The 22,263-nt window shown below is 34.7% G+C and overlaps 1 protein-coding gene across 2 annotated transcripts; it reads right to left on the bottom strand.

Moving 5' to 3' along the window:
* Positions 1-1,912: 1,912 nt before the first annotated feature.
* On the bottom strand, positions 1,913-8,308 carry LOC121246030 (U1 small nuclear ribonucleoprotein 70 kDa-like). Of its 2 annotated transcripts, none has more exons than XM_041144004.1 (11): positions 7,995-8,308; positions 7,415-7,529; positions 7,245-7,324; positions 6,444-6,519; positions 6,271-6,335; positions 6,119-6,181; positions 4,738-4,819; positions 4,498-4,660; positions 3,719-3,793; positions 2,304-3,055; positions 1,913-2,209 (listed from the first exon to the last, which is right to left on the bottom strand). In XM_041144004.1, the coding sequence occupies exons 1-10, from the start codon at positions 8,094-8,096 to the stop codon at positions 2,338-2,340; spliced, it is 1,539 nt and encodes a 512-aa protein (XP_040999938.1). In that variant the 5' UTR covers positions 8,097-8,308; the 3' UTR covers positions 1,913-2,209; positions 2,304-2,337. The 2 variants fall into 2 exon arrangements, with proteins under 2 accessions (XP_040999938.1, XP_040999939.1); XM_041144005.1 differs by having other exon boundaries at positions 1,913-2,201; positions 7,995-8,301.
* Between the last annotated feature and the right edge of the window lie 13,955 nt (positions 8,309-22,263).

Here is a 22,263-nt window from a genome sequence, read left to right as displayed (position 1 = left end):
ATTCAATTTTTTTAAATTATAAAATAATAATAATATTAAAAAATAATATTTTATTTATTTTTTAATTTTTATTGCAATTCATCATATTTTAACTTACTGTCTAAACTTGCTTAAAAGCATCGAGTTTGACTTGTGGAGAAGTGGAAGTTTCACAGCTGCTTCCCCCATTTTTGTCATTAAGGGTAAGATTGACAAGAAATGGAATTGTCCTTTGGAAAGTCTCCAAAGTCACGCGGGCCCGCCAGTTAAACCCACCCTACTTTTCTACCTGTAGCTTGCTTTGTAAACGGCGCATCAAACAAGTGGGTTGCCCCTTGCCAGCTCAATTTTCGACCTTGCTTCTTTGCTGTCAATTTTCACTTTTATTTCAAACGATGAATTTTCAAAAATCTTAATAATTCATTTTCAATAGATAATTTGAAGTCCAATTAATTTTATCGTGTATTTACTGTTAAAAACTTTAGACATAGTTTATTGTAATTAGAGAAAAAAATAATAATTCATTTTATCATATACTTACAGGTAACACGTTGTTTAATATGTAACAAGAGCCACCAAGATTCATGGCTCTTCCAAATTAAAAAATACATCACATTACATCCATTTCAACGGTCTTCCAAAATTAATTACATCTTTTTTTAAAAATTTAAAGGATGTAATTTAGTTATCTTTGTGGTCGTGAAAAAGCAATTCATTGGCACGTATAAGCGCCTATTAGAAAACCACTCCATTTCTAAAGGAAATCCAATGTTTTTGTCATATGCATCACCTTTCTACAACTTGAGCTGGATGTAATCCGGCATCTTTCATTCCAAAATCTACTAAATTCTTCAAAACACAGTCATCATATAAGGGGTTTTTTGGCTAAATAAATTGTTTTAAGATTTTTTGAAAATTCTTACAACCTTACCTTTTTCTTTTGCTACAAAGGGTGGAATAATGTCCCGATGAATTAGATCCCACAATTTCAAAATCCGTGATTTCAAATCTCCCTCCCATTTTTCTATAAGAGTCATTCTATTCATAAGCCGGTATAGAGAACAGACCATACACATAATTGATACAACACAATTTTGATTTGCAAAATTTAAATTTGTAAATTTTAGTAGTATGTAGTATGTGTACTCCACACTGATTTGTAAATAAATTTTTTCTTACTACAAACAAGAGAAGAGTACTGGTGGAACCAAAGCTCATTGGTTAGGCCACCCATACATAGGGCTTTGCCTATATAGGAACTAAAATTAAACATTTTTTCTTTAAATTTTTTGGTGTCAAGGATCGGTTGGATTAAATTGAATTTAGTCTACTATATATTTTTCAATTGAATTATGTAATTGCTAATCAACTTCACCTCTGCCAACTAGTATGACTGAGACGCAATACAAGAAAGAGAAATGTTTTGGATCTCCAAAAAATATCCTGAATGAGATTTTTTTTTTTTTTTTTACCGAATAATTAAGAAAATATTTTTTAATGATGTTGTAAATTTTTTATTTTTTTTTAAATGTTTATGATATTTAAAAAAATACATAAAAAAAAAATTACACCATTCAAGACATTTTTTTATCCCGAATTCGGGCCCATAACAGTTCTCTACAAGAAATGAGCAGCATGTTACAACCACTTAACTAGTGTGCATTAAATGCATTGACTCAGATTAAATCCATCATGCTTTCCGTACTGTTAGCTTTTGAATAAAAGATACAGTTCTACAGTAAAGGCCACTCTTTTTTAAAAATTAAATTTATTATTAAAAAATTAATTTTTTTTAATATAAATCTCATATTTATTTATTTATTTATAAAATACATTTACCCGCTCTATGACTTATAATTTCACTAAAATAAATCATGCCCTGCAGCCTACACAGCTCAGATGTAAATCATGCATGTGATGAAATTTGGCAAAATCGTACCAATACTACTATTAGTCCATTACTTATTAAAGATTCTAAAAGAGTATACAATAATAAAGCAAGTTAAAAAAAAAAAACAGCAAATAAAAACCAGCATGAAGTTTCACTCCATCTCAAACAACAAAAACAAAAATCACCGAACACAAAGAACAGAACCTCAAGCAGCTCAGTCACAAAACCTTTGAACAGATAGTTAAGTCACCAATGCAAAGGTGGGTCCAATATCCATACAGAAGAAAATTGCTCCAAAGACATCCATCCGAGCTTTAATTAAATGAAGCCCCTGAAGTCCTTGACAAAACACATATCCATTACGCAGTTCCTTGGGCACACAAATTATAAAACAAAAAGGAAATTAGTTCATTGAGACCTTAAAAAACCTTACCAGCAAACGCACAAGTTGAACATTATTAGCAGCCTCAGTGCTTGTCCTCCCGAGAAAGTGACCTATCTGAGCGTCGATATTCACGCTCCAGATCTCGAGTTCTCTCCCTTTCACGGGACTCAGATGTTGCACGCTCATAATGGTAATCATCCTCATCCATCCGATCATATTGACGACTGCGATCAGGATATTGATCATATCGGTCATGGTCATCCTGGATATCCATACGATCATATTGTCCCCGACTTCGATGATGCTCATATTGCTCAGGGTCAAGATCTTCGTCTGGATGCTTATGCCCATGTTCGGTTTGTTCATACCACCCACGATCATCCTCAGGTTCAGTGTGATCATAATCCCGCTCCTTTTCGCCATGCAGGTCCCTCTCATGTTTTGATTCAACTCGGTCATAATTAGACTCCCTATCACGAGACCGGCCTTGTTCACGGTCATGGTCTTCAACATCTATATCTCTCTCACTCTCCTTGTCTCGACCGCGCTCACGCTCTCGATCACGTTCTCTATGTCGATCATGGTCACGACCACGATCCCGACCTCGGTCTCTATCACGATCACGTGCTCGATCACGACCTCGGTCTCTTTCCCTTTCCCTGTCCCTATCCCTGTCACGGTCCCTATGGTGTCTATCCTCTCTATGCTCACGATCCCTGTGTCTGTCATGCGAGTGTTCACCAGATTTCTCCCGTTCCTTCTCTCTGTCCCTTCCTCTTTCACGGGATTTTTCCCTATCCCTGAAATAATTTTATTCACCATCAATCAAATAAAATACACTATTGATTTTTTTTTTTTAATTCATACACTATTGATATTATGGAACAACAATTGTCACACAAACCAAAGTGCCTGTTTGGGATTGCTGTAGGCAATAGCGCTTTTTATTGTAAAACTTTGTTAAAAAGTAATACTATTGAAAAGTTATTTATTGTTTGGTGAACATAAGCCTAAAGTGCTATTAAAGTTAGTGACGGTGGTTTGGAACTTTTCAACAAATGCTTGCTTCAATTTGGTGTTTTTTAAAAAAAGTGGAATTTTAACTTTTTTTTAGATGCTTAAAGCACCTTTTATAAATTTATCAAACATGTAATTTTTTTCTATAGAAGAGCTTTTAGACTGTCAAAAGCACTTTTTAAGCTTCCAAACTCAAAACCAGACACGAAAATTTACTTGCTACGATATTACAAATACAAATTACTTCATGAACATTTTTAGGATTTTAGCCAGACCATCATTTAAATAAACTAGTTGAAAATACTGATTAAACATGAAACTTCCAGATGGATTACACCACATATGTAAACCAATTCTTTTTTATTTTAAATATTGCTGATCACATACATTTCCAGCCAAGGCTTCAATAAAAACTACAAATGAAAAACAATATGGACATTCCTTACCGATCAGCATGTCTATCCTCTCGTGCCCTTGGCTCCTCAGAGGGTGGTGGCAGTCCTCCCGACTGCAGCTGATCCCTGAGCAGTTCAAAATTTACAGTTCTCATAAAAACCAGAATATCAAACATTCCAATAAAAAATCTCAATGGAATTATGTTAGCAAACAGAGACCAAATCTACTAAAATTCCTAGGCAAAATTTCATACTGAATCAAAGATGTTAAAGAAAACATTCAACATCTTTTCTTCAAAGACGTGCAGCATTTGTTTTTTTTTTTTTACTGGCACTGGGTGGTCCGGGAACAACTTCCCGACTAATCCCAGGGGTGTGCAGGCCCTCGGCAAGGAATTTCCCACAAGTACACCTCGGGTAATTCAAGAGAAAAATCCCCAAGTCCAATGGCCCCTAGAGATTGTTTGCACCCAAGGGGATTTGAACCTTAGACTTGGGGGAGTATACTCTCAAGCCCAAGGCCTTTAATACTTGAGCCAACCCCTAGGAGTTAAAGATGTGCAACATTTATTATACCCAAAACAAAAAGGCCCAGGCATTCCACTTTAAATTATTAGGATAACAAACTCTTTAATCTAAATAGAGAATTTCTATCCCCAAATGTAATCAGGTAGATGCACAAGCATTTCACAAATAAGTTCGCATTTTCACTTGAACTCTAATGCAAACTTAAGTTTTGTTCAATCAGGCTATCATATAAATTATGCAATGAAACATGACTCTGTTCAACAGAAATGAAGAGCATGGAACTACTTCAATTAGTGATTTACCTTCCTGAATATCTCTGATTAACATCTTCACCTCCAACTCTGGTAGTTCCTAGTCCACCCCCAAGTCGTCGAGGACGCCAATTTGGGACAGTTCTACCACGTTCAACATCCACAAGAACCCTTCTACCATCAATCTTCCTCCCATCAGCTTGTTTATAGGCAGCTGTATATTTGCACATAAGTTATAGAAACACAAAGTGAAGCATATCAAATGGAAAGATGGCTTAAAATGAAGTATACCTTTCATATCCCGTGTGTGCACATACTCAATGAAAGCATATCCTCTAGGCTTATTTGACTCTTTGTCAGCAATTACTCGAACCTAAAAACCACAGGAGCAAAAATAAAATAAAATAAAACAAAACAAAGACCAGTTACTTAAGCCAGATCTTGAGCAGAATCATAAAATATGAACCTAAGCTTTTTCATTCTTAAAAAGTGATAACACAGTAAGAATGTGTTAAAAATAGTAAATCCTAAATGGCACGGCAGACAGGCACTATGCCTTTTTAGCCGTGCTCACCTTCAAATCATAGAGCTTCCCATCGCGAGATGCATCACCACCAGCTAGAGTTGCAGATAAACTGATGTATTTGTGGCCAACTTAACGGTTGTTGAACAGACTACCCTCCCCTTACCAGGGATTTTTATTTTTATTTTTAAATAACTAGAAAGCTAGAAATAGTATAAGAAATACCAGGAAATCTCTTCATCTGCTGCTATGTTTTTGACAGCCTTTAAAGCCAAAAACAAACGTCTTAGGCAACAGGAAATGCACGTACTAAAAATCCAGACAAAGGAGAAAGATGCTAATACTCCCAACATGTTTTACCCAGTGAAGGGAAAAAGAACAGATGATGTCAGTCTCCTTTTGGGTGCTTGAAAATAAAGGCCAAAAAGCACAATGTATCATTGCTCTTCTCAATTTAAAATTTTCAGCCTTGCTGTGCAGGATGAACCACCATCTTTGGGATCAGGTTGGTAGAAAAGTATGGAATCAAAAAATACATTCGCTGAATGCATTAATCACCTCCTTACCAGGGATATTCCCAACATGTCCAAAAATTAAGTAATTCCTAGAAACATCCACGGCCCAAAATGATCTCTAAGCCCAACTATATAAAGAGAGATTACAAGATCAATGAAACAAACCCGAAGACATTACCAGAAAATTGGCAGTGATGCCAGCCCTCTTATTACCAACACGCACGCATAATCCAAGGTTGATAATTAAGTAAATAATATTTAAATGTACTCCCTTTCAGACTTGAAATAAATGCTGAACAGAATTGGACTATGATTTCACTTACTGCCAGAATAGAAAACTTTATAACTGCAAACCATTGTTTCATCAAGTTGGCTGAAAGTCCCTTTCCAAACTTCAATTATTTGGAACTTGATAGTCTCACATTAACATGCTTGGAATATACAGAGCCCAGAAAAATTCTCTTGTCTTCAAAATATCGTAAATAATTTCTCTCTTATCACTTATAAAAGATATTGTAAAGTATTTTTAAGGAATCAGTTTTTTTTTTTCTTTTTTTTTTCAAAAAAAAAGATAAAGCCACCACGGAACTGCATATCTTACCGAACCCCCTTGGGGAATGCTCAAAATACCTACCCGCTTGATTGGCCCATAAGACTCGAACTCCCTTTTGATTCTGCTCTCTGTGGTCTCATAACTCTGCAAGTATACAATATGACAAGTTGTCTAAATGACAAATACTCGGTATAGAATGGATATTGCAAACTACTAAGGAAAACATTACTCACAAGTCTAGCCACAAATAATGTCTTGTACGGATCTCCAGAAATATTTTGATCTTCATTTGGATTATCTGCGTAAAATTCATGTAAGAACAGATATAGAAAAGCTATTGAACTCAAAATGCAAAATACGCTGGAGCCATTGAACTCAAAAGATTAAACGAGGTGACTATCTTCACATTTCTGTAGCTCCTCAGTAGCCTTTTCTGCACCCTTCTCTAGTCTTAACATATGTACTCTAGCCCTTCTTTGCACCTGAATTAATCGAATATATCAAAAACCAGAATTGTAACAAACACATACTTAAGTTTGAACATTTCCTAATCATACGCTCTAGTTTCTTAGACAGCCTTTTGTCTTAGGCTGAGGGTGTTTTAGATGCTTGAAATTGCTCGGTTTGCGGCTCCTTTGGAAATTGATTACTAACAACTAGAGACAGGCAACAAAACGAAATTGAACAAAAAGTAAATAGACAAGCAGCAGAAGAATCTTCATTCATGCTTAGCAATATCATATGTTCAAGAAAAATGTTTCCGGAAATATGCTGGAAAGGATAAAAGAAAAAACCACCAATCAAGAGACAAGTCAAAATTTACTCACAGCTACATTATTTGTTAACTCAGAGCCAACCCAACTAGCTGACATTTAGGGCCAGTTCAGTTGACTAATTTTGTAATTAATGGACATGGTTCTTCATTAGTACCACTTGCGTGGACAGAAGAGAATCAAGGCACATAATTGAGGACCATTAAGTTGATGTGCTGAAATAACAAATATTATGCATACTCCCTGATGTGATTCCTCTTCACCAAGTGGAACCATGATTTGGAAGAAACTAAATATGTCATATGCCAAGGCTTTAATGAGACAACATTAGTGGTCTGGCCACCCATTCAGAAAATTTAGACAACTGAGTCAAATGATTGCCAAACATAAAGCACTTGAAAGTGGATTAGCCCCATCAGGATTGTATCACTTACAGGAGTTTCAGCCTCCTTAACGGGTGGAGAATATTCAGCATCTCCAGGCTCGGCAAACCTACTCACAAATTGCGCCATCCCTTCATAATCATAAGAAAGATTATCATACTACAATACACGAGTCAATATCAAACTGAAATCCACCAAAAGGCCTGGAAGGTATATTAAACCTGATAATGGTGGGCATTTTCTTTTCTCGGGAGGCGGTTTAAACTCCAAAGGTGGTCGAGGCTCAAAGAGCTTCAATAGGTTGGTTGTTAGACCAGTGGGATGACTCTGCCCAATCTGCATCACAAACCAGAGTCAACAATCAATTGGATAATATAACGGCACCGTGATATTTTCACAGGCCCGGCTGAATAGCTGCGATGAATGTGATAAGATTTTTCCAATGCTGAATGTCTTAGAGAAAAAGAAATAGATCCAGAGTACGTCTAGTTAGCTCCATTTTTCAGACACACACTAATTTATATTTTAATAGTACGAAATTAAGATGTATAATCAACCATTCGAGCCAAATCCGCCAAATAGAAAGCAAGTAGCTAGGATTAACCAATTCCAACCAAAATTAACAAATCCGTTAATCAAAATATAGATCAAGCTACTTTTCAAACAGGCCTAGGGTTGCAGAGAGACTGCGGAAAACTGAAACTTCCGCATATGTTCAAATGACGAAACCCCAAGTTTCCACCCCCTCCCCCTCCTCCTCCCCCCACAAGAAAAAAATCCGAGTCGGAATCGAGAAGGTACCAGTTTGAGCTGTTGTACGTTGGCGCGGTTCTGGACTTTGGTGCGGCCCTGAACGGCGGCGTTTTGTTGGTTGCGCATAAAGGTATCGTTGTAGTCACCCATGGCGACGTGATCGGAGCTGAGCTTAGGGTTCCTGAGAGAATCGAAGGTCAGTTACCTAGCGAGAGATACAACAAGCATCGAAGTGGGCAGTTCGGATCCGATTTGTGTGAACCGGGTCGCATATGCGAAGTAGCTTCAGAAAAGCGGCAGCTAAAAGAGGAGAGGGTTTTCGAGAGGGTATATATATGGATGTTATCGTGAATTTTGAAAGGGATTTGAGGTTTACAAAAGGAAAAATTTTATTCATCATCTTTATATTATATACTATACATAATTTTTTAATTTTTTTTTTAAATATGTGGTGCATAGATGATGAGTAAAAAAATTCAATTAATTTAAAAGAATAAAACTAAAAAAATTTAAAAATAAATAAAAATAAGTATAATGTGTAATGTATAAAAATGACAAGTAGAAAAACTCTTACAAGAGAGATGACATGGTTAAGATGAGGGGAGTTGGTTTAGGATTTTAATAAACAATAATAATTGACGAGAAATTTGGTTGAACTCCTTGGTTTATTTTTAGAGATAAGATGAAATGAATTAAGATAAAAGTTAAAAATTAAATAAAATATTATTAAAATATATTTTTTAATATTATTTTTATTTTGAGATTTAAAAAAATTAAATTATTTATTTTATTTTGTATGTAAATTTTAAAAAATTATAATAATTAGATAAGATAAAATATACTGTACAAACAACTGAGGCCTTACACTAAATACATCTATCAAATTAATATTTAATTTATTATTTTTATCATTTCATCTTAATATTTAAATATATATGTGTGAAGGCTTGCAAAATCGAAACTGGATTCGGAATCGAGTAGGGGAATCGGACAAACATGACAATTTTGAATTGGATATTTTGTTGTTGATAAAAAAAATATTAAAAATCATATTTGATGCAATTTAAACATTTTATATTATGTATAAAATAATATAAAATATAATTTCATTGACTAGTTTCAATAAAAACATAATATGAATCTAAATAATTTCAATAAATATGTAATTTATGTATTTAATCTCAATTATTTACACTTTTTTGCCTTATATACGAAAAAAATAAAAACCATTAAGTTATTAACACATGACAAATGTAGTATTTTATGCACAACCATAAATTTAATATAAAATAATCATTCATCTCCTTAAATTTTTTGTTCAACTAAAAAGAATAAAAAATTACATATTTTATCTTTTAATTTCTTGTGATTCTTATTGAATACAATGACAAAAAATTTAATATATGTTTAGTTCTAACATATTTTTGTATAGGAAACTAAACGGAAAAAAAAAACTCAGTTGTCAGACAATTTAAAAATAAATACAGTTTTGAATCGATTGAAATTGGTTCAAACTGGTCTAAAATCGACTAGAATCGATCGATTGAAGCGGTTTAGCGAACAATTCAAAATGTTCCCTAAAATCAATTCAATTTCTTACTGATTTAATTTGAATCGGTATGGATTGAATCATTTTTTCCAACCTTAGTGTGTTTAAATAAAATAGCAAAAATAACAAATTACATGTTAATTAGATAGAAATGTGTGGTGTAAAGCTTCTATGTATTTCTCAATACTTGATTAAGTTGATTTAAATTTGCTAGATTAAATTCAATTTTAGCTTGATTTATTTATTAAATAAGTCGTTTATAGACACAAATTATATTATTATACGATATAATTTGTATAAAGTTTGGCTCAATTTATGTAAAATAACATAAACTCGAATACTTTTTATATTTCTTGTTTTTGATATTATGTCTTTATATTTATAATGATAGTTTGTTGAGTATTTAAAAAAAAATTAGAAAAAATTAAATTATTAATACTAAGGAAAACTCTTAAGTCAGGCGAGGATGCGCACCGATGCGCCCCGAAGTGTTGACATGTCAACCTTTAACGAAACGAACTGTTTGGGAGTCATACAAGTTTCATGGCTGGATTCATTTGGTTGGGCGGGATTTGAAGTTAAATCAAAACAATTGGCAAAACGCACATTTTTGAACAATCGAAAGCCTTGAGCCCCTCTTCTTCTCTGGTTTTGCCCCAGCGATGCTTCTCTCCTCTGGTTGGAGCCCGCTTCTCTCTTCTCTGGTTGGAGCCCCGAAGCACATGCAATCTGCTTCTCTTCAAGCCGTCGAAAGCTCCCATTTTTTACTCCTAAAGGCTAATATTTAACCCCTTCTTACTAGAGTTTTAACACTAAAGCATGTTTTTTTTTTTTTACATTCAAATGGTTCACCTTTTTCACTCTTAGAGGTTTTAGTTGCAAAAACAGAATAAATAAATAAATAAATAAAGGTGTTCTTGTACCTCAATGTACAACCAAACCTTATTACTTGACCATGTGCATAACTTTTCGGTTGGTTGATTCTTCAGAGGAGATCGTCCGCATCTCAATGATTATTCGGTTGTGCTTTAATACCTCCACTCACTGACTTTCATCTCAATGATTCTTCGGTTGTGCTTTAATACCTCCGCTCACTGACTTTCCCTTTTTTCAACCGAAGAGAAGGCTTACTTCACATCTCGTCGTCGTGCGCAGAGGAAGAGATTTTGAAGAGTTGGCTTCGTTGAGGAAGAGATTTGGAGAGATGGAGGGAAGCGGGCTTTGATTTAGGAGGGAGACGGAGGAATAGTTTTGTTTTTCTTTGTTTAATTGCTTTTTTTTTAGTTCTTATAATTACATAAATACCCCTGTTGCCTGCCATGTAATCTTTGGATACGCAATTGGTACCACTACAAGAAATTCCCTTTTTTGCTGCCAAAGAAAATTACTGCAAGTAATTTTTGGACGTAACAGAGCCCAATCACTATAGCCACGTTTTTAACGTGACGACTACAAAATTCGCCATAACAAATAACCTATTACGGCAACGTATGGTTGTCGCAATAGATATCAACATGAACAGTACAACCATCACATGTGTTTGTCTTGTTGCAGTGACATTATTATCGCCGCAATAGTCGAAAACATCTATTTTGACGAAAATTGGAATGGGTCTCTCCGCAAACGAAAGTCTTGAGTTTCCTCTCGCAAACAGAGCTCTTTGTCTCGCCGAAAACCATAGGTGAACATCATCCACCTCCTACACGCCGTCACTCCACGCCTTCTTGCCTGGCCAGTAAGTCTCCGCTGTCTCTCTTTATCTTTCACCATTCATATATTTCTCATCTCTCCTTCTCTCTCGACAACTTTCACTCAGTCCCTCTGATCTCTTCCTCCGCAATTTAGGCTGCCCCATCCTGCCCCACCGTCACGAGCCACCTCCTCCACGCGGTCCCTGTTTCAGCAAGCTATCTCCAACTCTTTTCAATATGTGTGGTACGTACTTTTCTCCCTCGATCCGTGTCTATCTCTCTCTGTTTTGGGTATTTGTATTTAGCTAGGGTTTTTTGTTCAATTGCAGTAAATAATCTAAAATTACAGTGCATGCTTTATCTACATTACAAATTCTTTGATGCTGAAGGATTGGTTTTGATCAGTTTTTAGATGCCAATTTGCTATTAATTTTGGGTTTTTGGAGGTTTGACAAATGTTGTTTTGGGTGATATACATCTTAGAGTTCATGTATGAAATTTTATCTGATTTTGGTTAATATGGGTTTGAGTAACCCATGCAATATGGTTTGGCATTATTATGTTGGATGCTTTTAATATTAACTAGGCTCAAAGAAATTGGGTTGTGTAAATGACTTTCTGTCTTGATAAGTATTGTGTACTTAACCTTTAGTTTTGTTGAAAAACCTGTGCAATTAATCTGGTGAGGAATTCTTGTGCAATTATGTCAGCTCTAAGATTTTTTGTTCCTGCAGTTAAACAATTCCTTTCTTTTATACCTTTTCCTTTCCTTTTCAGTAAAAAAACCTGTATTTTTTTCTATTGTTGTTATGAAAAAAAATCCATAAACTCATTGCATTTTAATATGTTAGGGTATGCTTGGTAAATTCCTGGCATGCTTGCATGCATGGTATATATGTTCCAGGTGTTAGATATGATGCCGATTTTTTTCAATTCTTTTTACATAACAAAATAAAAATAATATTTTTGTGAACACATTTTAAAAGTAAAATATGCCCTCATTCTCACCAATAATCCCCGAGTTATCACTTACTAGCTAGTATGGTGAAAGGTGTCAACAGATTATAATAATCAAAGGAATTCAAGATTAAATTTGCATTTAACAGATAAACAATATCAGTCACAGAAATGCTGCCTCCTGCTAGCTATATAGGGTTCTAAAATTATCTTACTAAAAGCTTTCCAAATCTTAGATGGAGTATTAATTATCCACATATTTAATTAAAGGCTTACAGCAGTTTACAAACAATATCTATAGATGCTTGGAAATTATTACATCCCAAAATAAAGGACTGGCATATATTTCAACAAGCCTAGATGTATAAAGGGATAGAGGAGTGCTAAGGCTATGTTTAAATGCTGTGGTGATTAAATAATAAATATCGTAATAATTATTAATAAAGTAGTGTTCACTTATCAAACACTACTTTATAAAGATAGGTCAAGGCCGGGTCAGGGACCTATCTTTTAAAGGTTGTCAGTGGATGAATAGTTGATTAACATTATGTTATTAACTTGATTCAAACCACTTGGGTGGTCTTGAATATACCTTATGCAAACACCCCACCACCATTTTCCATAGATTGTAAAGGTTGTTTATTTTTATTAGGATAAAGTTTTTGGCCAACATGCAGGAAAAATACTCTCCTTGATATACTCCCCGACACTTCCTGATATGCTCTCCCTTATATGCACAAAAATGATATGCTCCCCAACGCTTCCTCATTCTTGCTTTCATGCAAAGTGTTTCATAGTTGCTCAAGAAAACCATAATATACATACATATATATATATATATATATATGTCGTAGTTGCTCAATTACAACCTGATACATGATATTTCTTTGGTTTAAGTAGACAACCATCCAACTCCTATATTTTTATCTTACAGTCATTTTGACATGGACAAAAGCTGAATGCGTATTTCCGACCGATTTAGGTCCGCAGAATATCGGGAAGGGGTCCATCAATTCATTACAATGGCCCAAGCTCATGCAACGACAAACAATATCAGGTGTCCTTGTCGTAACTGTCGTAATAACTTTTTCCACCCTATAGACTTGGTGCAAAGACACTTATTCACCATAGGAATTGATGAAAATTACACTGAATGAATATTTCATGGTGAGGAAGAGACTTGGGATGCTAATGAGTTTGATGATGATGACAATGAAGTGCAAAATGACCAGTACGTTGATGACATTGAGGATATGTTAAATGACATTAGGCATGGATCATTTACAAATGTGGTGCTAGTAGAGCCTGGTACTACTGAAGGATCGACCTATGTGGACCCTAGAGCAAAACATTTTGATCAATTATTGGAAGATGCCAAACGTCCACTCTATCCAGGATGTACTAAGTTCTCAAAGTTATCTTTCATTGTGAAGTTGTTGCATATAAGGACGATTGGGGGGGGGGGTGGAGTGTTAAATCATTTGACATGCCTGACTCATACCGCGAGTTACGACGGATGGAGCTAGCCCTTGGTTTTGGTTATATCAAGATTGATGTATGTCCAAATGATTGTATAATATATTGGAAGGAAAATGCTGACAAGCATGATGTCCCAAATATAGTATGTCAAGATGGGTAACCTCCACTTCTAAACAGAAAAGAATTCCCCACAAAGTACTTCGATATTTCTCGTTAAAATCAAGGTTGAAGAGGTTGTTTATGTCGAAAGATATAACTATAGCCATGCGGTGGCACAAAGAACATCGCGTCGACAATGGGGATGTGATGAGGCATCGATGTGACTTATTTGGATGGAAAAAATTTGATCAAGAGCATATATCATTTTCTCTTGATGCTCATAACGTGCGCCTTGGTCTAGCAAGTGATGGATTCAACCCTTTCAATAATATGAGTAAACCTTATAGAATATAGCCAGTAATACTTGTCTCTTACAACCTGCCACCATGGTTGTACATGAAAGATCATTTCTTTATGATGTCTCTTTTAATTCCTAGACCAAAGGCATCAGGTAATAAGATCGATCTGTATTTGCGGCCTCTTATTGATGAATTGATTGATTTGTGGGAAAATGGTGTTGATACGTATAATGCATCGACAAAATAAATGTTTCAATTACATGCAGCATTGTTATGGGCGATTAATGACTTTCCTGCATATGAAAATCTTTATGGGTGGATCACGAAGGGTAAATTGGCATGTCCAACTTGTAATGGTGACACAGACTCGTTGTGGTTGAAATTTGGTCGAAAACATTGTTCCATGGGCCATCGTCGTTTCCTATCTCCATAACATACTTGGAGGAAGAAGAAGGCTAATTTTAATGGCAGTACTGATCACCGCACGCCACCTTATGAATTATCTGACCACGATGTACTAAATCAACTAAATAATGTTGGAGATGTCTTATTTGGAAAATGTGGTTGGAAGAGAAAGCAACGACCTGATGAACTTAATTGGACAAAAACAAGTATATTTTTTCAATTACCTTACTGGTCTACATTGAAAATTCGACATAATCTAGATGTTATGCATATTGAGAAGAACATTTGTGACAACATCTTAGGAACGTTGATGACTATTCCTGGCAAAACAAAAGATTCAGTTAATGCACGTAGGGACTTGTTCATTCTCGGTACAAAGAAAGAATTACATTTACAAGAACATGGAAAAAAACTGTTTATGCCACCTGCATGTTACACATTACAAGGAGATGAGAGGAGAAGTTTCTGCGAGTGGTTACAAGCTGTGAAATTCCCAGATGGATTTGCTACTAATATTGCTCGATGTGTTACGTTAAATGGTTGTAAAATATCAGAAATGAAGAGTCATGACTGTCATATTTTTTACAAAGACTACTTCCTATTGCTATTGCCGGGTACATGAGACCTGACATCCGGTTGGCTTTGACTGAGCTAAGCACATTTTTCAGACAATTGTGCACACGCACTTTGTTTGTAGATGTCTTGAAACGTCTTGAGATTGATATTTCACTAATCCTTTGCAAACTTAAGATGATACTCTCATCTGCATTCTTTGATGTTATGGTGCACCTAGCTATTCATCTACCACGTGAGGCATTGTATGCAGGGCCTGTACAATATAGGTGGGTGTATCTGTTTGAAAGGTATTTGAAAAATTTAAGCGTTATGTACGAAACAAGGCTCGTGCTGAAGGATCAATTGCTGAGGCATACATTCACATTGAATGCTTGACTTTTTGCTCAATATATCTCCATGATGTCGAAACTAGATTCCATAGAAAAGAACGAAATGTAGATGTTTGTGATGGACGTCAGCAATCAGAATTATTAATATTCACACAAAAGGTGCGGCCATTGGGTGCTTCAAGTCCAACTCGACTAGATAATAAAGTATTTGCCAAACAATGTTGGTATGTACTCAACAATTATCATGAGATTGCCCACTACCTAGAGTAAGTATCGTCTTTTAATTGTGGCATTGCCTATACAATATTTGGGTACTTTCCATTTATAAGCCATTAGTTGACACTATCCAATTGAATTATGCAAGGAGCATTATAACAAATTGACAGACGAATGTCTCAATAACATTGATGATGTGCACGAAAAGCAATTTTCAGGATGGTTCAAGGAGCGAGTAAGTGCCTTGTTGGTAATGCACATGGGCCAAATTTAGGTCCCATTTACTTTAGCGTACAAGTTGGGTGCTTCAAATTTTCTAACACACATTTCATTTTAAACAGATTAAGCAATTGCGTAACTCAAGCCCCAACGAGGTTTCTAATGATCTTTATGCGCTAGCATGTGGACCTGACCCATGGGTTGCATCATATACTGGTTGCATTATGAATGGAACCAGGTTCCACACAAAGCAACGTGAAATGCATCGTCTTACACAAAACTGTGGTGTGCTTGTTCCTGGGGAGCATCAAGGTAGGCCTATTGAGTTCTACGGGGTTATAATGGACATTATTGAACTCAACTATTTAGGATGGCGCCATGTATATCTATTCAATTGTGATTGGTTTGATGTATGTGATATGAGAAGAGGAGTTTGTGTTGGCAGTCACTTTACAAGTTTCGACTCAACTCGGAAATGTTACAAGGAAGAGCCTTTTGTACTTGCACGCCAAGCGTCACAAGTTTTTGATTTGCAAGACACAAGTTTAGGGAGAAATTGGCTAGTTGTACAGAAGGTAACCTCTAGGAATGTTTATGACATTCCCAGCACAACAGTTGGCGATGAGGATGATGATGCTTGATTGAGGATGAAGCATACCAGGATGAAGAATATTCTCTAGGAGCTCATTTTGTTCCTCAAGATGATACATGCGTAGATATGCCTTTGCATAGATTGGATATTGACCATCTTTTGGTTGATACTACAGTCATGTTAGATGACCCTGATTGAAGAGTTGAGGAGGATGAGTTTCTTAGTAACAAGTCATCATCGCCTGAGAGTGATTGGAATAGTGACAACACATTAGAGTCAAACGGAGAGGATATAATTGCTAGTGATCATGAAACTGACTCTAATTATTAAATAAACATTTCAATGGCATCTATGTTGTAATGGATATGTTTAAATAATTAATGCCTTGTTTGAAAATATATTTAATTATTTCTCCAAGTAAAAATATGTTTATTTCTTGTCGTAGATAACATTTGTATTTGCTAAGAGAGATATGTATATGTGTGTGTGTGTGTGTGTGTGTGTGTGTGTGACTGTTGCATGTATTTGTTGCCTTGAGGCATGGTTGAAGAAATTTTAGTATATACTTACTCCCATGTCAATGGGTGCTAGTCATGTTGTTAAGTATTTTGTTTAACATACTTGATTATTTGGTGCGATTATATTATATTATATATCAACATGACAACGTGAGACAAGAACAAATAATTTTACCAATTGCAACGTCCCCACTAATATGGAAAATGACAATTTCGCAGCAACCTCAAGTTGGATGGATGTCGTACCAAACTCCAAGGAAGAATAAATCCAAAGTAATGGCTAAAAATATCCTTATCTTGACTTTTGCGCCTGATCTGGTTTCTCCTAACCCCTAAATCCATCCAACTATATATATATATATATATGCTTGTCCAAAAGAGTTTAGGGATGATAACTCTATATATATACATTTTATGGTCGAATCATTTATTAATATTTGGAATTGGTTACCCATACATCCCACTTGGAGCAGGGGTGGTGCAGTACTAGTGATAATACTTTCAGTTTAAACTTCAAGAGTTATTAACTACATTTTCAAGAAGTATAAGAGGACTTGGTGGTTCAGTAATACCCGAGCCTAGACCATCATATATGTCGGCACAACTTGAGCACCTAGCCCAAGAAAATGAGAAACATAAAAATGAGGCAATGATGTACAAGACAGAATTGGATGAACTGAAAAGAGATGTAAGACAATTACTGGTTTGGCAACAATCCTATGACCAGAGGATGAATGATTATGAAATTGAAGGAGTGTCTAATAGCAACACTCAAGGAAATCTTTAGTTGGATGGGTTTGTAAATTGGGAGTTTTTTGATATTTTGTTAAGAATCATATGCTAACTTTTGCTTGCATGCACATATTTTGTTTAGTAGTTGTCTTAGAAAATGGTGTAGGATTTTAAAGTTGGTTATACTAGCTGGAATGGCAGAAAAACAAAGTCATGGGCATATATTTGTTGGTCTACAACTTGGTGTTCCATTTTGTTAAAGGTTATTTTTTAACTTTGAAAGTATGCTTTAAAGCCCCTTCCAATTGCATGTCTTGTTAGGAATTGTTAAGAGAGTTTGGAAGTATTAGGTTGGTGATATTAAAACCTGGAACTTGGGGATGTATACTAGGTACTAAGAAAAGTTTTTGGTAAGATTTTCTATAATAGAGTATTATCTAGATTTGTTTTAATTGATTTAGTATAGGTATTTGATTGTTCCACAGAATATGCATGTAAAGTGATCATCATGAGAACAAACACTTGAATTAGGAGCTAGCTAGGAAGTAATAAATACTAAATTTGAAGGTTAAATTTATCTGTTCCAAAACTAGCTAATTAATGGCAGTTTCTGATTCATTCACATATTAGAATTTGAAAAGCATGGTATATATAGTTTCCCATAGATCTGGGGCGTCCACGCGTACTTGTGATTCCAGAACAATGAGAGCTATTGTTCCACAATATCAAAAAAAAAAAAAAAAAACAATGAGAGATATTGTTCCTAATAGTAAGGAGGAAAACATGCATGTATGTGTGTGTGTGTGTGTGTGTGTGTATATATCGATCGCTAGATCAATAAATAATCTGCTCAATTCAACAAGGCTGCCAAATATATATACATTCTTTCATAATATATTGAGAATAATTTTACTTGTCATGCTTGGTAGTTTTCTATGATATGGGAGATTAGCCAAATTGTTGGTTTTTTGTTGAAAGACGTGGTGCAGGGTGCTGAAATGTTAACCATTGCTAATTGTTTGAATTTATCTAAGTTGCAGGTAGACATAAGCTGTTTGAGGTTGATTAAAGAGACATGATAATTTTTTATGCACCAATGAACCTGCATGCAGGATGCAAAAACTATACTTCACTCCAGGTTAAAATGTATAGCCATGTTAACAAGAAATCCAATTTTCATCTAGATGAAAATTTAGCTTTATGTGTTTAGGAAAATTAAGCTTCATCTCCATATTTATGTGTTTAGTGGCAGCATGTATTTAGGAATTTAAGCTTGATTTTGCATGGCATTAAGTCTTTCTACCTACTATAATTCTCGGATGTGAAAGTAAATGTGATGTTCATTCAAACTTGTATGAAAACTGGATGGCAATGTACATGAAAATGCAAGTCAAATATATGGTGTTTTATTTAAAGTTGTATTCAAGCTTGACATTCAATCTTTTATTTATACATGGATATCTATTTGCCATATTAAAATCTACAATAAATTAAAAGGCCTCAAATACCGGATTGGCAGAGTACCAATTGGATGGAGAGGAATTTGATCAATGAATAATTAAATTGTAATTTGAGATCTAATGAAATTTGTTAGAGTTTTTGTTCAATTGATACATATAATGAAATTTGAGATATACAAAGAAAATGACTTTATACAGACTAGCGGAAATGAGATATACAGAGGAATCTGTTCAATTGATACATATATTTGAGATATACATATATATAATGAAATTTGCACTACTTCAAGTTTTCCAATAATAATTCTATGATTGGCGGAAATGGGTTGAGATTGAGGATCAATTACGTACCTGGATGCATCATCATGAGTTCCAGCCATATATAATAAAATTAGCTAAGCTTTTGAAAAAACTAGAAATTTATCGCAGAGATATATTTCTGCCACTTGGTAAACCCATTGATTTGCTGAGTTCGTTCCTCGCCGATTCTGGGAATTCTTGTAGAGCAAATACCCACGAATTTTAATGTCTAGAATTTGAAAGGCTGTAAACAATATATTCCCTGCGCGATTCACCCCTCCCCGCAACCAATCCTTACGAATTCCGGCGTAAGAAATATATGGCCGTGTTGGTATGGGTTTTATTTTCGGCATTCCCCAAACACGCAGCAAGGGATGGCTTTTGCAGTGCCCCTAGTATCGCCGTAGGTTGATGATGGCGGCACCCCAACATTCGCCATAATAGCCCTTCAATCCCAAATTGGGCATCGACATATTGCTGTGGGATGTCTTGGGAAATTTTTTTTTGCAATTGCGGTGACCCAACCTCGCCGAAGATGAATTTGCGGTGACCGAAATTTCACCGTAAATATCGTGAATTCCCGACAACGTCCCAGTCGTAATTGCCCTTCAAACCCTACCTATTCACAACTTTTGCTGCGAGATAGATCGACAGCAACATCTGCAGCAATTGCGGCCCCTTGCAATTATCACCGAAATTGGTCTCACCAGACATTTTACTTTCGACCGATTAGCGATGGATGAATATCGCAGTTGCTACTCGGTTGCTGCGAGAAACCAGAGGAATTGCAGTGAGCTCGCTCCCCGCAAGAGCCAAATTCCTTGTAGTGTACGTAGTTTTGCTTGTATGTAGAAGAATTGTAATACTAAATATGTTATTTGAGTCCTTATAAACCACATATATATCAACTTTAAAAATATATTGGCAAAATGTCATTGTTTATTTGTTGGAATTTATAGATAAAGTTAAAAATACAATACGAATAATCCATTTTATCAAAATGAAGTAGGTCATGAACAAAATCGAACTCGCTCGAATATTAAATGACTTATTCATGAATGCAAGGTACAATGCAATGAAAAGTTTGAGCTTGACTCGTGTTCGAGTAAAAATTAAATGAATAAAGCTTCACAATTCACTACCCACTTAAATTCAACCCATTTGCAAACCTTAAAAATGATGTTCCATTTCCCACAAATAATAACAAATAATTAAATAAATAAAACAGCTCTCACCTCTATCCTCAATAAGCGTAGGATTCTCTCGATCTTTAGCTAAGAATTATGTGAATGAAATATGTCCATTTATATTTTCTATTTTATTTTTTGAACAGTACGTAATAATTATTTTGAGATATTTGTCGGAGTCTCCAATCCCTCATTTTAAGAAAATACTTTACTCAATAGTTTAAAATAGAGGATTTTGCTACTCATCATGTAGACACACCACACGCTACATATCACACTTATTTTAATTTTTTTAATTTTTTTAAAAAATTTTGTTTGGTTTTATTTTTCCTAAACTAATTGAAATATTTTACTCATTATCCATACACCACATTTGGTAAGAGAAAAAAAAATTAAAAATTAAAAAAATTATGTGTGGTGTGTGGTGTCATGTGGGGATAATGAGTAAAATTTTTCTAAAGAGTAATGCTACGTACAGTTGTGGAATACGCAATCGCTGTGTAGTTGCTTTGAAAAATAGTGAAGTCTATTATTAAAAAATTATTATTTTTTATGTGAGTCCCGTATTTATTCATTTTTTCAAAGTGATTGCACGGCGCTTACACACTCACGACTGCAACTATCATTTCGTTTTTCTAAAATAAAAGAATACATTTTCATCTAACTTAATAAAATATTTGGTTTGAAATTTTTATTCACTTCTCACGTGTATAATTTGGCTTGAAATCTCAAATGATAAGTCTTATTGAAAAAACCTACGTGCATGGCCTCGTAATTGTGCCACAAGGCTTGTGACTTGTGAGTTGTGAAAGCTCTTACCCAATTTATTTATCACAATAACGAGTGACATATTCAGTCACAAGGGGGTTCAGATCTTTGGAACCATGTAGACGGATTTTGTGTAAAAGTTGTGTGATCCTATTTTTTATGTTCTTTTATTTTATGGCTTCCAATACTTAATGACGGGCAGGTGTTATGATAAAACTAAGAAGTGATTGGATGGCTTACTAACATTTTGTAAAGAGTAATGCTACAAATCACACTCTCATTTTATTTTTATTTTACCGTATAAAATATGATATTTTTATCACTTGAATAATGCTAGATATAAGTCCTAAATAGAAAAGTTTCACGCAAAAGCTCCACGTATACCCACTAAAAAATAATAGATTTTTGTTACACTTTTCCATAATAGGATCTATTTGTTTATAAAATAACTTTGCAAAACTTGTCTATTTGAGATTTTATACAAATCATTACTCTTAGATCATTCTTTGTTTCTTCTAAAAGAAAATCAAAAGTTGATGTTATGGGCATTCTGGCGAGTCGCCATAAGTAGAATTCATCACAACCTCATCATAATGGGATAGAAGTAAAATAAGAGTGCGAAATGCATAAATTTTCTTTTGCTAATACAACATAAATTTCCAATCATGGATTTTGATACCCAATGTTGTCAGGAATACCGCTACATGATTTATAAAAGAATTACACAAAATAATTTTATAAATTGACATGACTTTATTTGATTTGTTTGATCCACTTTATAATAAAAATAATTTTATAATCTAACGAGCCACATCAAACCACATCAATTTATAAAATTATTTTTGTATAATCTTTTTATGGTTTAAGTATTTCTCTTTTGTCAAATACTAAAAACTTAAAAGAAACTAACGACAAACAATTGTACTAAGAAAGATGACTTA

Source organism: Juglans microcarpa x Juglans regia, chromosome 1S (assembly GCF_004785595.1).
Source record: "Juglans microcarpa x Juglans regia isolate MS1-56 chromosome 1S, Jm3101_v1.0, whole genome shotgun sequence".
NCBI lineage: Eukaryota > Viridiplantae > Streptophyta > Magnoliopsida > Fagales > Juglandaceae > Juglans > Juglans microcarpa x Juglans regia.
Note: the sequence above shows the minus strand (reverse complement) of the source record. Positions and strands in the feature narration are given on the sequence as shown.

Excerpts from the sequence above, each read along its gene's own strand:
- LOC121246030 (XM_041144004.1), bottom strand. The coding sequence starts at position 8,096 with ATGGGTGACTACAACGATACCTTTATGCGCAACCAACAAAACGCCGCC. Across the intron at positions 4,820-6,118 it reads CTTATGGGCCAATCAAGCGG|GTTCGAGTAATTGCTGACAA; the intron begins GTAGGTATTTTG and ends TGTGGTTTTTAG. Across the intron at positions 3,056-3,718 it reads GAGGATAGACATGCTGATCG|GGATAGGGAAAAATCCCGTG; the intron begins GTAAGGAATGTC and ends AAATTATTTCAG.